Below are 16,570 nucleotides of genomic sequence, written 5' to 3'. Positions count from 1 at the left end.
GATTCAATATTTTTATGTGTCATTTGCATAGTTCTAGAAGTACAACAAGAAGCGAAATACATCCTGAACCGCTCTGTAAAATTGATTTATTTATAAAATAAAGGGAAAAACAAGTAGTAGAAAAGTAAGCGAGCTATAAGGCAAGCAAATAATACATAAAACATCGTTGAGCAATGACCAGTGTGGCAGTAAATGAGCGACAACAGTGAACATTCAGATGGTCGGGGTGTGAGGTGCGGTGACACGTTGTAAGTCGCTCTGGATAAGGGCGTCTGCCAAATGCCGTAAATGTAAATGTAAATGTTGTTAAAGTGAACGAATCATTTGAACGGTGAACTGATTCTAAAGACTCGGTACGTCTGAAAGCCCGTCTCTACCGCAGTCAGCGTGTGTGTGGGGAATTGAGGTAGGAACGTTTCTTCGAACTCCCAGGAACCCGGCCGGCGCCGTTTAGCGGTAGCACCACGGCTTCCACTCTCTCCCACATGTGAGCGTAGCTATGGACGCGAATCGTACAGTATTTACTAATTAATCTCCCGTCGCCGAACGTCAACGACGTAAGTGACAGTTCTGGTCAATGTAATTTAATACTTTACTTTACTTTACTTGGCAGACGCTTTTATCCAAAGCGACTTACAAGAGGAAGACACCAGCAATTCTCGTTCGAATTCTATAGATTTTGAGTTTACAAAAACTAAGAGCCCTGATAAGGCCGAACTTGTCAAGAATAGAACATGCTCGGGATATCGTATAATAATCAATTTCCTATAATAAAGCGTTTATAAGCGGAATGTTGCTCTCCTGTGGACCGCAGCCGTGTGGACCGAGTTTGGCGGAGATGGGCAAGATGAGGAAGAGGCACAACTGGAAGGGCAGGCAGCCGTCCGAGGCACCTCGGCAGCGGGAGGAGAGGAGCAGCGACGTCGTGGTGGAGCTCGGCGGTAAAAACGTCATCTCTTCTATTTACATTTACGGCATTTACCAGACGCCCTTATCCAGAGCGACTTACAGTTAGTAGTTACAGGGACAGTCCCCCCCTGGAGACACTCAGGGTTAAGTGTCTTGCTCAGGGACACGATGGTAGTAAGTGGGGTTTGAACCCGGGTCTTCTGGTTCATAGGCGACTGTGTTACCCACTAGGCTACTACCACCCACTTTACTTTGAACCTAGGCTACCACCACCCTTATCTAACACATTTCCAACATTTTATTGTCGCTTCACATTTAAAACTTCTGCAAATGTTAAAGGGGGAAAACTGGGTCTTTTTTACGCTTTCTTTACACCAGTTTTGTAAACTTTGCCTGAGTTTCGGTGTCATGTCTGTGTATCAGAGAGCCGGTTTTGGAGCTTCAGTAGATGTTTAGATGAACACGGCCTCGTGGTGAAGCTATGAGAGGTGAAGACCGTCTCGTACGACTTTCCTTATTGGGACAGTAATCCTGCTCATTTACATTAACGGTCCAATAGCAAAAAATCAGTAGTTACTGGGACAGTCCCCCCCTGGAGACACTCAGGGTTAAGTGTCTTGCTCGGGGACACTATGGTAGTAAGTGGGGTTCGAACCCGGGTCTTCTGGTTCATTACACCCTGTGAACATACGTTTTCTGCCGTTCAGATGGACTGTCCCTGAAGGGGCTGGACGAGAGCAACGCGCTGGTCCTCCCGGCCACTCGAGCCAGGAAGGAGAAGAAGAGCGCGGACAGGCCGGCTGCCAGGAAACAGGCCCTCACCAAGAAAGAGCGGAAGAAGCTGGAGAAGGTTCTGGAGGTCAAGGAGAAGAAGGCCAGCGTAAGCGGCTTTTTATTTTTTTGTGGGACGCGTCGAGGCGCTTTTTGGTGTCTGGGCGGCGGCGTCACTCCCGCTCCTCTTCTCTCGCCAGCGGGCCGAGATCCTGGGTAAACTGGCGGACGTGCAGCTGCCGGAGTCGGAGCTGAAGCTGCTCTACGCCACGGCGAGGCTGGGCACCGGAGAGAAGCTGTTTCACGCCAGGAAGTGAGACGCCGCAGAGCTCGCCGCAGCGCCGGTCCGGTTTCCTCGCCGGGTTCGTGCGTCCGCACCCGCGATTAATCCGGGATTTCTCGCCTCTTCGCAGCGCCGCCGCCGATGCAGTGGCCCCTCTGCGGATCAGCAGCCTGAGCGGAATTAACAGGAAGAGGAAAAGAGCGGAGGAAGAGGAGGACGACGAAGGTCAGGAGGAAGAGAGCAAGGATTCGCCCTCCGAGGACGACTCGAGCGAGGAGGAGTGTTCAGATGAGGACGTGAAACGAGACGAAGGAGAGGAGGAAGAGAAGGTAGCAGCCTTTTCGGAGGTGCGAGGAGAGGAAGAGAAGGAGGAGGAGAAGGAGAAGGAAGGAAAGACTGAAAAACCGTCATGTAGTAAAGAGGCGTGTCAGCCCGCGGTCTTCGTCCCCGTGGACCGACTGGCCGAGATACAGGTATGGCTTTTCAGATAACGTCTTTGTGTGAAAATGTCGCTTTGTGAGGTTATTTAACATTAATACGAGTTCCCCGAGCCCGTCCATGGTTCTGCAGTGGCTAGAAATGGCGATAGGTGTAAAGGGTTTTGAGTGTTTTGGTCGTTCTGCTTCACTGTACAGAGAGCATTAACTCAGATCAGATATGGAATTTGTCCCCTTATGATGTCATAAGGGGAAAGGTTGCCTCCCGTTTCTCATGCTTACCTAAAAATAAAGTCATGGCTTCAAAACGTGCAAAGCATTGCAATTGCTCGGTGATTGAAGTGAAAGTGAAGTGAAACGTAGCAGCACAGCACACGGTGACACAACAATTTCTCCACTGTATTTAACCATCACCCTTGGTGAGCAGTGGGCAGCCATGACAGGCGCCCGGGGAGCAGTGTGTGGGGACGGTGCTCTGCCCAGTGGCACTTTGGTCAAATCGGGATTCGAACCGGCAACCTTCTGATTACGGGGCCACTTTTTTTAACTGCTAGGCCACCGCTGCCCTGGGATTGGATGTAAAAATGAACAAAAATTATTTTATTTATGTTTTTGTTCCGTTATGTGGGTCTAAATTGGGTTAATTTAATTTTTTTTCTGGAAAAATGGCGACACGACTTCCTGTCTGGGCCAAACATTGTGGTTGGTGAATGGTGTTGATGACATAATTGGTTCCCTCTGCTCACCAAGGGTTATGGTTAAAAGCAGAGGACACATTTCATTGTGTCGCAGTGTATGACAATCACTTCACTTTCACTTCAACTTCTATAGGCCGCTCTCCTCCTTTTTTTTTTTTTTTCCCGATTTAGGGACTGGATCATAGTGGCTGTAATTCTGCACCACGGATGAATTTCAGAAAGAAACTTCAGATACAGTATTAGGGGACCAATAAGACCGATATTTATAATTCATAATATGGGACCGTTAACCCAGTCCGATTCTCTGCTCCATGTAGTTATTGCTCTAATGAAATCTAGGAACTGAATAACTGTCCGATATTCATCTGCTGATTGATGTGTTTTTAGGGTTTGAAATGCATTGGACTTGAATGTCAGTGTCTCATTAATCGTTATAGCTAACATCGACCAATCAGCACAACTGATTGACGTCCCTGTTTGTGAATTGAAAGTGAGTGATTAAGTGAGTGGTGGGATCGAACCTGCAACCTTCCAGTTACGGGTCGTTTCCTTCCCCACTAGGCCAACCGTTGGTTGGGTTTTTTTTTTACGGCTTATTTCGGTTTATGCACACTTTATTAATGATCTTTTTTTTTTTTTTTTTACGTTATTAAAGGTAATTTGTTCAATATCATTTTGTTTCATTAACAAACAAACAGGCAAAAAAATCCTCATTAGAATCAGTGGATCCCAGACTTTAGGCTGTTTGAGTTAATTTTGAACGGCCGCATGATGCCTCGTATTAGTAAATGTTGAAAAGTTGTGTGTGTGTGTGTGTGTGTGTGTGTGTGTCTGTGTGCAGGAGGCTCGTCTGAAGCTGCCGGTGTTGGCTGAGGAGCATGTGATCATGGAGGCGGTGAGGGAGAACCCCTGTGTGGTCCTGTGTGGAGAGACGGGCAGCGGCAAAACTACACAAGTTCCTCAGTTCCTGTATGAGGCCGGATATGCCAGGTACACACACACACACACACGCTGACCGTTACACACAGACAACTCCTCCACAGGCTGAATCCAAATATGATGTCTGCAAAGTGTGACTTGCCATAACTCTGTATTTGTGAAGCTGAAGCTTCGCGTTTAGAACAAAACAGTGACCTAATTATTAGGTGGGTTGTCCCGCGTGGTATTGATCAGGTTGACTGTGTGTGACCCTCTCTCAGCGGCAGCGGCATAATCGGTGTGACCGAGCCCAGGAGGGTCGCCGCCGTCAGCATGTCTCATCGCGTTGCCACGGAGATGAACTTGCCTACGGGGTAGGACGCCTCCGCCCATGTCGTCTTTTCACTGCTAATTAACCAGACTTGTTACGGTGTTTAAGACTTGCACAGACTTATTGTCACTTTTTGTTCAACTCGCCCGTTTGCTGAGTTTTGCGCCCAACGGTGACATGAAACAAACCCGGTTGTGCGCGTGTGTACGTGTTGTTGTAGGGTGGTCTCCTACCAGATTCGGTACGAGGGGAACGTGACCGACGGCACGAAGATCAAATTCATGACGGACGGCGTCCTGCTGAAAGAAATACAGAAGGTAAACGCGAGAGCCGCTCGCCGACTCACGCACCAGGTCCATCCATCGGCCTCCGTTTCCCCCTCCTCAGGACTTCCTGCTCCAGCGGTACAGTGTGGTGATCATCGATGAAGCCCACGAGCGCAGCGTCTACACGGACATCCTGATAGGGCTGCTGTCGCGCATCGTGCCGCTGCGCAACAAGGTAACGCGGCCGGCCGGCCGGGCGGCAGCGGGGACGCTCGGGGAGGAGTTTTTGTGATATGCGTGTCCCCCCCTCCGCAGAGGGCCATGCCCATGAAGCTGGTGATCATGTCCGCCACGCTGCGAGTGGAAGACTTCACCCAGAACCAGAGGCTCTTCCCCGCCCCTCCGCCCGTCGTCAAGGTATCGCTTGTCGGTCCGAGCCGAGACTAGTCCGTCACGAATACCGAACCAAACCCGCTTCTACTGTTGTGTCCCCCTTTTACCAAAACCCCATGTCCTTCCAACTTGGTGTACTCGCGCAAAGAGATTTTATACGTTTATTAACAAAGCGCTAGTTTACTGGCAGTTTTTATAAAAAGGAAACAAACGATATGTCGCACAGTTTGATGCAGCTCATTCTGTAAACAAACAAATGAATAATTAGCAATTAATCGGCAGAAAGGCCGTCTGTAATTCCACTCCACTTGTGTGTAGACTCTGGCTGGATTTTAACCATGATTTTAACTCCCTTTGTCTCGCCCCTCGCCAAAGACATTAGAAAAGCTTATTGCCATCACTGATTGAACGTTACAATTTAGTGATGGTGACATTGCTCTCAGTGCACGTGTTGTGTAGCGCCTCAAATCTCCCCCTTTTGCTTAAGAAAAGTCCTGAACGCGTAACGTGTCTTTCACTCTGGGTGTGTGTGTGTGTGTGTAGGTGGATGCTCGCCAGTTCCCCGTCACTGTGCACTTTAACAAACGGACGGCTATGGAGGACTACACTGGCGAGGCCTTCCGCAAGACCTGCAAGATCCACCGCATGCTGCCATCGGGTCCGTCTCTCCCCGTTTCTTTCTTCCTGTATGTCGGCGAACCACTGTCTGTCGGCCACTTCCTAGCGGTTAAGGAAGCGGCCCCGTAATCAGAAGGTTGCTGGTTCGAATCCCGATCCGCCAAGGTGCCACTGAGGTGCCACTGAGCAAAGCACCATCCCCACACACTGCTCCCCGGGCGCCTGTCATGGCTGCCCACTGCTCACTCAGGGTGATGGGTTAAATGCAGAGGGCAAATTTCACTGTGTGCATTGTGTGCTGTGCTGCTGTGTATCAAAAGTGACACCAATCACTTCACAAAAAAAAAAAAAAAAATTGCTGAGCGGATTGGCCCCTCCCACTCCCCACTCACAGTCGTACCAGATGGGCTTCTGTTTCAGAACGTATCTGAAGTGATTGGTTAAAAGCAGTGTTTCACAATGGCAATTTTTTTTTCTAAAGATAAAAACTTGCTGTAATAAAACATTTTGATAATTATAAATGACAGTTTCAGAAACTGAATTGGTCACCAAAGTGCTGTAGAGACATGGTAATAATACACTGAATAAAAACAATGGGTGAGGACAATACTTATCAGCAATAACGGTGAAATGTGTCCTCTGCTTTTAACCGTCACCCTTGGTGAGCAGTGGGCAGCCATGACAGGCGCCCGGGAAGCAGTGTGTGGGGACGGTGCTTTGCTCAGTGGCACCATGGCGGCTCGGGATTCGAACCAGCAACCTTCCCATCATGGGCCCGCTAGGCCACCACTGCCCCCAGTGGTCTGTTGGTATAACTGTATTTGTACAGATCACTGGGTTGGATGAAAAATGCCTTTAGATGGGCTTTGTTTTGAATCTGGAAATGCAACATCGCCTTGGGAAACTTTGTCTTGATAACAACTTGTTCTCTTTCTTTGCGTGTTTTTGTGTTTAGGGGGGATACTGGTATTTCTGACTGGCCAGGCCGAGGTTCATTCTCTGTGCAGGCGACTGAGGAGAGCTTTTCCCTACAAGCCCAACAGGGAGTGCACCGGTGAGCCAAACACACACACACACACACCAGGGATTCCCAGTAAATGTCCAGTAATTTAAAGGTCTTAAAAATACCTTTTAATAAATCGAATTAAAACAAGCCATTGATCTGTCAGTAATCCATCGGACGCCGCACGCTTCCAGGTTAACTAAGTGCAGTGTGCGGAGCTGGTTATCACATGCCGCCCCCTCTCCTCGCTTCGCGACCAGCAGCGGGCACACCCCACATAAATGCTCTTCCTCCCCATAAATGGCCAATAGGAAACCGCGCACAAAAAACACTCAGAGTGAAGCATGTTTAAACCATGCTTGCTGGAATGCGAACAGAGGACGCCCAGATGTTACATCAGACAAAGCACCTGCTGCCTTCATCTTAATAAGACCCACAAATTAGCGATATGTCTAGACGACTGGGGGATACTCCAAGATGGACCGCACGTTTGCATATTTGGAGGAACCGATCAGTGCTCAGCGTGTGGGGACAGTCAGTGATGTATACGCTTTCCCCGAAGTAGCAAATACGTCTTTAAATTATAGTTGGCACAAATTAGTGTTGCATGTAAATACCCTCACGTTTGGAACCAGAGACATGATCTACATTGTGTATGATGTCCTCTGTCATATTTCTGAACTCATGAACAGTAAAAGATCAGCAGAATTCTGTTTTGTATTCAGGAATCATTCTCTGTATCTGTGTAGTAAATTTTTTGGTTCCTCTGTTTGTGTGTGTGTTTATGTGCAGAAGGCGAAGACCGTGCCCAAGGTCTGCGGCACTTTACAAGGAAGCAGAGGAAGAAGCCGGCGGTGAGCTCTCGTTGTAAAATCTGCTCTGAAAAGGCACCTGAAATCTCTTCAAACCTGAAATCTCTTCCTTTGTCCTTCTCGTCAGGCTCTTCCACGTATAGATCTGGACAACTACTCAGCTCTGCCAGTGGAGGAGGGTGATGAGGGTGACGATGAAGAAGAAGAAGATGGGGACGAAGTCTCCGATCTTGACTTGGGGGACAACCCTGACGATTACGGTATTAATCTATATACAAATATTGATTTCGATATTCATGTCCAACCAGCAGTGGGACACGTGAGCAGCCACGCGCTGGTCGAACATGCGAGTGATGCTGCTGGCGGGCCTTCACACGCACTGTTGGTGGAGAAAAATAAAGTATTAAATGTTAATGATCATCGTTAGCCTTTTAACTATTGCCGATTAGCCAATTAGCTGTCTGTTAACGCAACTGAGCACTACTAATATATATATATATTTTCTTGCCTATATAAAGGAATGTTGACATGCTTTGTTATGTTTGCACTGTTAATTACAAAATTGTCACGTTATTGTTGGAATTGTGAAATTGTTATAATTGTTTATAATCTCCGCTTTGTGAGTATTTTCCTGGGTGTCGGATTCTAGTGTCTAGATAGTCTGTTTGTGTGTGTAATGCGTGTGTCCTCTCTCAGATGAGAAATCGGACCCCTCCATCCCTCTCTACGTTCTGCCTCTCTACTCCCTACTTGCACCGGAACAGCAGGCCAAGGTGCAGTATTGTGTGTGTTAATGTTGGCCAGATACTGGACCACAGCTCTGTCGTTCATCTGGTAGCAGATGTTGTATAACCCACTGAAAATAATAGTTGTTAACCATGCATTTAGCTGTATGGACATTAAGAATGTAATTCGGTCATTAAAAACCTGGAAAAGTCCTGGAGTTTGAAAATAGAATTTTTCAGGCCTTAAACCTTTGGAATACGAAATAAACATAAAGTTCAGGAAAAGTCACTGAAATCTGATTGAGACAGGAATGTACTTTTACAACTTCGACGTTTAAAGCTAGCACACGTCTGTATTATCTTTGCTGGCTTCACGTGATTCTGTGTGCGTTGCTTCACTCGGGGTGATGGGTTAAACGCAGAGGACAAATTTCACTGTGTGCACTGTTTGCTGTGTTGCTGTGTATCACAAGTGACAATCACTTCACTTTCTTTCAAATTCCAGGATTTCCGCAGCCGTGTGCCTCGTTTTAAAAGTCTTGTAAATTACAGCTGGTGATCTACGCCCAAACCTGATGGGGGCGCATTTTACTCAGGCTGCACGGCTTGGAGGAAGAAACACTGTTGTTTAAGTTGGGCTTTTCAGGGGTGTCATAAAGATAGTTTAACAATATTTTGGTAAATTTGACTTTTTTTCTGGGTTTTTTCCCCTCAAATTTGCACGGAAATGTCACAGAACGTATGGAGTAATTGAAAAGTCATAGAAAATGAGTAAGAACCTGGGTTATTGTATAACCAATATTCTAGTAAATACCATCTCAACATTTACACAAACCATATATGTTAACAATTAATGCCAAGGTTAATGTTCATATAGCAATAACTATACGTATTTCAGACAACACACTCGCCTATGAACCAGAAGAGCCAGGTTCAAATCCCACTTACTACCACTGTGTCCCTGAGCAAGACACTTAACCCTGAGTGTCTCCAGGGGGGGACTGTCCCTGTAACTACTGGCAAGGCGTCTGGATAAGGACGTCTGGTAAATGCTGTAAATGTGTGTGTTGCCAGGTGTTCCGTCCCGCCCCCGCAGGAACGCGCCTGTGTGTGGTGGCAACTAACGTGGCAGAAACGTCGCTGACCATCCCCGGCGTGCGCTACGTGGTGGACTGCGGCCGCGTGAAGAAGCGCTTCTACGACCGAGTCACCGGCGTCTCGTCCTTCAAGGTCACGTGGACTTCACAGGCTTCAGCCAATCAGAGAGCAGGGAGAGCGGGCAGGACGGAGCCTGGCCACTGCTACAGGTGTGTGCATGTGTGAAGTTAATCGCAGCAATAAAATTTCATTATAGAACCTAATAAAAAAAAATTAACTAGGACTGTTAATTGATTCAAATATTTAAACTATTTCACGCAAATCCGTGGTGGCTTAGCTGTGAAGGAAGCGGCACCATAATCACAAGGTTGCCGGTTTAAATCCCGATCCGCCAAGGTGCCGCTGAGCAAAGCACCGTCCCCACACACTGCTCCCCGGGCGCCTGTCATGGCTGCCCACTGCTCACCAAGGGCGATGGTTAAATGCAGAGGACACATTTAGTCACCGAGTGCTGTGCTGCAGTGTTTCGCAATGACTTCACTTTTAACTTCACCACAGTTCAGGCTGTAATGTGAGGGTCCATCACTTCAATTTGCTTGTGGTCAAAAGTTGAATATGTAGAACTTTTCAAATGCAGAGCAAGTGCCAGCCATTAAAGTCCATTCATGCAGCGCGTTGGCCAATCAGTCGTGTTTATTGCGGGTTAAGATGCCGGTGTTGTCATCAACGAGAAACCGCGATTGCAGACACGCCCACCCTCAAGCGTTGATGCAGCAGGACCCGACACAAACAAATCACATCTACGTTAAAAGCACTGATGTATTTTAACACGTAATTTTGACCGTAACTGTGTAATAAGTTCATTTAAGAAAATTGCCCCGGCCTAAGAGCAGGGACTCACTTTCTGGTACTTGATGGAGGGATTAATAAAATTCGAGATTAACTCTGCTCCGTCCGAGTAAATGGTTTCTGGAGAATTTGCATGGCATCTGGAGGCCAAGGACGTTGCCGTGGACCATTTTCGCGTGAGCGCAGCTGCTAGCCGGTGCGTGATGCGAGATTCTCAGGAATGCTTCTGTCTGTGTGCGTGCATGCGTGCGTATGCAGGTTGTATTCTTCAGCCGTATTCAGCGATTTCAGCTTGTTCTCCGAAGCGGAGATCACGCGCCGGCCGGTGGACGACCTGGTTCTTCAGATGAAAGATCTCAACATCCAGAAGGTGCCCCAAACCACTACGCACACACATCTACAAGGGTTCGTTTTGCAGCCTAAAAGGCATAATCCTTGCCAACGTAATAAAAAATATTAAAAGTGGTACAATAGACACTGCACATTTAATAAATGTTTTTTTATAGCTGAAGAAGGGGTTAAAATTCAGGGGGTTCAAATTTGTCATAAATTTACTAGAATAAAAAGTGAATAGTCGTACAGTCACTATTTACAGTAGTGAGAGAATATCTCTCAAATTATTTTATTTTATTATTTATTTTTTATTATCTGCTGCAATGCATTGTTTTATTAATAAAATATCCCACGCTCAAGTATAAACCCTGTGTGTGTGTGTGTGTGTGTGTGTGTGTGTGTGTGTGTCAGGTGGTTAATTTCCCGTTCCCCACGCCCCCGTCCTCTGAGGCGCTGGCTGCTGCTGAGCAGCTCCTGGTTTCACTGGGGGCTCTGGAGGAACCGCCGCGTGAAGGACGGTAAGCGCCCTTTTACCGCCTCACCCAGCGTGACCTTACCCGATCGTATGCATTGGTTCTTCATATGACCATGTCCCTCCCTCAGGGTCATTGACTTGAAGCGAGCTCGTCTCAGTTGTCCCATAACCCCCCTGGGCAGGGCCATGGCGGCGTTCCCGGTCTCGCCACGTTATGCTAAAATGCTAGCACTGGGCCAGCAGCAGGACTGCATGCCGTACGTCATCGCCGTGGTGGCGGCCATGACAGTCCGCGAGATCTTTGATGACCTGGACAGGTACGTCAGAGTTGGCACCCAGTGTCGAGGGTCTGATGATGCTAACGACTTTGGGTGAAATGCTGCCTGTCAGGTGGCCTTCATTTCTTTTGCCAAAAACAGGCTTATTATACATCATGCTTGCAGCGCTTCCTAGTGAAGATTGACATTGTAGAACTCAATCATTTTGATCTCATTTATATAGACTGAGCTGGTCTCTGGAGAACAAAAGTGACACCACATTTATGATGAAACCCAAGAATGTTCACAACAAAGAACACATTATCCACATTAAACAATAAGAGTACATTACTCAGATTCAGTTTAATGTCATAATAACATTTAGATTTAGGCTATTTGTATTGGCCGATAGAGGAACATCTGGAGAATTTTAAAGTGTCGGAGGAGAGCGGTGATGTTGAGGGTAGGGGCATCCTGGAGAGAGTCCTCCATGGCTTTAGCCGACATCCAATCTGACCCCAGTGTACGGGCGGGTCTCTCGACGAGGGTGAGTCATCTGCGGACCATATGTCTGGATGCTGGAAACAACAAAAGTTTCGACAGAGTCCGTGTGAATATTGAATGAAGGTTGGTGGGGTGTGTAAATGGGAGTCGCTGTTTCATATTTTTATTGTTAGTAATTGACCTGACCTTTTGTTGAGGTTCTACTCATGTGACACTGAATGGACTACAGTGTATCCGTTTCTGAATTCTCTATCGGAATTGTATGGTAATTATAAAATGCAAAAATATTCATAGATAATGCATGGTCATTCTGTATGGGAAAGAATGTAATTTGATAATATCGTATTGTGGATCATCAATTTCATTCTACTTTGAACTGAACGGGATTTGAGATCATTCTTTAAACCAGGAAGATGATATGTGGGAATACTTTCCTCCCCCTCTCAGGCCTGTTGCGAAGGATGAAGATGGTGAGAAGGTGGGGCAGAGGAGAGCCCGACTGGCCCAGAACAAGCGGCTGTGGGCGGGGCAGGGCCAGTCCTTGCTGCTGGGAGACCTTATGGTCATGCTGGGTGAGAAATCCACATCGCCACTCCGTCGACGTGAACACGATTACGTTTGACAAACTGCCACTTTTAACTGTTTGTAGTAAAACACGTTATTGGCCGGGTGCTTTGCTACACGTTTCATACAGCGGCAGGACTTAAATACTTGAGGGAACAAAGCAAACCACGTGAGAACATCAAATGCAAATCAGGAAGTGTGCTATGATTGTGGTTTTAAATTGCGTCAGATTGAGGATTTTTGTCCCCCTTTGTTCTCTTGCTGCTGCGTGCATGAGTGCAAACATGCAGGGCTGTCAACGGGGCATTCATGTCACTTTCTCCCACGTGTCAGGAATTTGCATATAGTGGATCTGGCTTGAAGTGCATTGCGATTTACGACGTGACCTTGTGACCTTGCGAGGCGCGTGGACACCTGCAATACCTGAGTGAAAGCCTGATTACAATCAATGCATTTCAAAAGTAATTGATGTCATGTCAGCTATGTGGTTCTGCTGGATCACTTCTTTAAACAAGAATTAGTATTAGACAAGCAGTAGAAATAGGGTTTAAAAAAAAATTTATGGTGTTCAGCAAACTCTTCCAAAATGTTTCCTTAATTTATTTAAAATGTGCATCAAATTCGATATTTAAATGGGACGCCTGCTCTTCTCTGTATGACGAAATAAAAAACCTATAGTATCAGCTTTGAACGCAACGTTAAAGCTCAAATGACGCCTTAAAAACAGGGAGACCCGCATGAGAACATAACCGGGCTCCTGAGTGCATGTACAGTAGTGTATGATATAAGACGTGATGTCTGTATGTATGCAGGTGCGGTTGGCGCTTGTGAGTTTGCAGGGTGCACCCCGAAGTTCTGTGAGGAAAACGGTCTTCGCTACAAAGCCATGCTGGAGATCCGCCGACTGAGAGGACAGCTGACCAACGCAGGTACGTGCACGTCTTCATTTTAGAAATGAAATAAAAAGAAATGAGTTCATGTTGACCTCGGCACCCGGCCCCCTGCCCAGTTTCACTCATACCTGCGAAACCTGAACACCGCTTTCCACCTTTTCAAATGTAAATCTCGCGTAAGCAAAAGAGGGCAATGGAACCGGACAGTCGAGACTCATTCATATTTACGCCTCATTCTGCCCTTTTGGGACAGGGGACCTGGTTGTCCCTTGCCTTGGCCTGGGCATGTCTCCTTCCTTTGTATCCTGTATCTTTGGAAGGGTTTGTTTTTGGAACAAGACCCTTCATTTATGTATTCATTAATTCATTCTTTCTTTCTTTCATACACACAGTGGGTACGTAAAGTATTCAGACCCCATTAAAGTTTTCACTCTTTGTTGTATTGCAGCCATTTGCTAAAATCGTTTAAGTTAGTCTTTTTGGCACTTGGATTTGGGGATCCTCTACCATTCCTCCTTGCAGATCCTCTCCAGTTCTGGCAGGTTGGAAGGTCAACTTTGGTCGACGGCCATTTTAGGTCTATCCAGAGATGCTCAATTGGGTTTAAGTCAGGGCTCTGGCTGGGCCATTCAAGAACAGTCACAGAGTTGTTGTGAGGCCACTCCTTTGTTATTTTAGCTGTGTGCTTAGGGTCATTGTCTTGTTGGAAGGTAAACCTTCAGCCCAGTCTGTGGCCCTGAGCACCCAGGTCCAGGATATTCCTGTACTTTGCCGCATTCATCTTTCCCTCGATTGCAACCAATCGCTGTGTCCTTGCAGCTGCAAAATACCCCCACAGCATGATGCTGCCACCACCATGCTTCACTGCTGGGACTGTATTGGACATCACATGTGGTAGGGTGGTAGTAGCCTAGTGTCTCCAGGGGGGGGGGACTGTCCCTGTAACTACTGATTGTAAGTCGCTCTGGATAAGAGCGTCTGGTAAATGCTATAAATGTAAATGTGATGAGCAGTGCCTGGTTTTCTCAACACATACTGCTTAGAACGCTTGGCCTTAATTGGCCTTTTTTCTCTCATTAATGAGGGAAAAAAATTACTTAAATGATGTAGGCAAATGGCTGCAAAATAAAAAAGAGTGAAAAAAATTTAAGGGGGTCTTACTATTCATTGCTTTTCGGTATACTGCGTTCAGCACCCTTAATGTAGACATGACAGAATCCCATTGTTTTTCGATGAGCGTCTTTCGAAGAACGTCATGTGCTGCACCCAGCAGAGCGGCAAGCAGCGAGGGACACTCCGCGAACCTCTGCAGCACGCCAGTCAAAACCTGAATATTGTTGATCTCTGCCATTAAGTCCTGAGTGTTGAAGCGGGTCAACCATGCCTACTTCTTGCTTTAATAAGTCTCAATTTTTTGTTTGTTTGAATCCCTGCAGAGCTATTCTAATCACTGAATAAATGTACCTCTTGCCCCCCTCAAGCCCTCTGTACAGCATTTTAGTAATACTTTTAGTCTGAATTTTACATAATTGTTTTTTCCTCAAGTCTTGTTTTAGTCAAGGAAAACCAATGACATTTTAGTCATTGATAATTGACTTAATGCAATTCTATTTATATTTTAGTCAACCCCATTTCATAATTACAATAGGAAGTGGCTTACTGAAACAGAAATACTGCATAATAATAACATAATAATAAAATGAAGAAATTTTTGTCTAGTTTTTATTTTGTAGACCAGGATTCTTGTTTTTTTTTTTTTTTTTTTTTTTTATTCCCCAACTATATTACATGATATTTGTTATAGTTATCGTCATATGACCAGCATTTATGTTTCCGCTGTGTCATAAAGTGTGTGACGAAGCTATTACGTAATTAATTTTGTTGACGAAAAAGACACTACATATAAAAGACACTACTGTTTAATGATCATCTTTTCCCCCAGTGAACGCGGTGTTGTCCTGATTGTGGCGTGTTCGTCGATGGGAAAGATGCCGCCCCCCCACGCCTACTCAGGTGCAGTGTCTGAGACAGGTGGTGCTGTCGGGGCTGGGAGAACCACCTGGCCCCGTCGCGTCCAATCAGAGGAGCTCCTGGACCCAAAATGGAGGAATGGATACAAGTGTGCGTCAAAAGCATCTCCTCTCTTGGTCCAACTCGGTGCAGACATGTCTGGTGATGTTCGATTCGGTCGTATGATCGCTCGCCCTTTCGCAAGGCCTGATTACACGTTTTACTGTCGTTAGTGTCATTGTGTTTTAGAGTAGGGCTGTTTTATGATGCTTCTTGGATTCCATGTGACCAGTATTTACACAGTTGAGTTTTTTTTTTTTTTTTTTTTTTTCTTCTTCCAAGAGCTCATGAACATGTACTAAAGCCCACTGAGACATACTGTATGTGATTATGGGCTATAAAGGAAATAAGCGTGGTTGTCGTAACTAACACGCATGTCGTTGGTGTGTGTATGTTTCCTGCATTGCAGACCCCCCTCCTGGATGAGCCGGTGTTCATCCACCCCTCCTCCGCACTGTTCAAAACCCTGCCGGAGTTTGTGGTTTACCAGGAGGTCACGGAGACGACAAAAATGTACATGAGAGGTGAGTGTTCAACCGGTCTCTCTCTCTCTCTCTCTCTCTCTCTCACACACACACACACACAACACACGTCTAGTTGTTAAAAAGTGTTTCTTGGGAGATAAACTCTGACGTACAGTACAGGAAAGTGTCCTCATCTGATGGCTGCCCTGTTGTGTTCCAGGTGTATGTGCGGTGGAAGCTGATTGGATCCCCAAGATCCTCCCACAGTACTGCCACTTCAGCGCCCCTCAGGAGAACCCGGGACCCCGGTACAGCCCTGACTCGGGCCGCATCCGGTGCCACTGCGAGAGCACCTTCTGTAAGTGTGTGTGTGTGTGTGTGTTATGTAATTCTGGAATGTGAGTAACACCCTGCCGGTGTGGGATGAGCGTTTACATCCTTAATCTGCTCACAAGACACCAGCTTTCAGTTCAACAATATTCCACCATGACATTTAACCAGGTAATAATTAATCATAGAACATTATTACTAAACATTAAAGCAAAAATAAGTGAATAAATTATACAGTAATGTGTTGAATGAGCACAGTGCTGAAATGAAAATGTCATGAAGAAAATCATTGGTAAATTATTACATGTCTTTCATTGTACCTGGTATTTGTATAATAATAATATAATAATAATAATAATAAAAGCAGCTGGTATTCGACTTTTTGCATGTATAGTAGGTTAAATTGAACTCATGGTCTGCCTTATCAGTAATGCCGCATGTTCTATGCAGTCAGAGTCGGCTGGAAACTTCCCTCTGTGGAGATGGATTACCCAGAAGGCCTTGAGCGCTACAAGTTATTTGCCAGATTTCTGCTGGAAGGACAGGTACGTTTCTTTGGAAGAGACATT

General features: G+C 46.2%; 1 protein-coding gene across 1 annotated transcript; it reads left to right on the top strand.

The window, feature by feature from the left end:
• Window positions 1-838: 838 nt before the first annotated feature.
• Window positions 839-16,546, top strand: LOC114771738 (probable ATP-dependent RNA helicase DHX37; the record flags this gene model as incomplete). Its single annotated transcript, XM_028965079.1, has 24 exons — window positions 839-941; window positions 1,617-1,789; window positions 1,881-1,993; window positions 2,094-2,436; window positions 3,940-4,088; window positions 4,298-4,390; window positions 4,568-4,664; window positions 4,735-4,848; window positions 4,929-5,030; window positions 5,550-5,664; window positions 6,580-6,678; window positions 7,420-7,481; window positions 7,567-7,699; window positions 8,136-8,212; window positions 9,239-9,471; window positions 10,370-10,481; window positions 10,895-10,962; window positions 11,048-11,236; window positions 12,128-12,252; window positions 13,057-13,173; window positions 13,848-13,900; window positions 15,617-15,731; window positions 15,892-16,029; window positions 16,452-16,546. Coding segments are annotated over exons 1-24 (3,018 nt in total), but the record flags the coding sequence as incomplete, so codon positions are not given.
• Window positions 16,547-16,570: the final 24 nt, after the last annotated feature.

Source organism: Denticeps clupeoides, unplaced genomic scaffold (assembly GCF_900700375.1).
Source record: "Denticeps clupeoides unplaced genomic scaffold, fDenClu1.1, whole genome shotgun sequence".
Classification (NCBI taxonomy): domain Eukaryota; kingdom Metazoa; phylum Chordata; class Actinopteri; order Clupeiformes; family Denticipitidae; genus Denticeps; species Denticeps clupeoides.
This window is presented reverse-complemented; position numbering and strand designations above follow the sequence as displayed.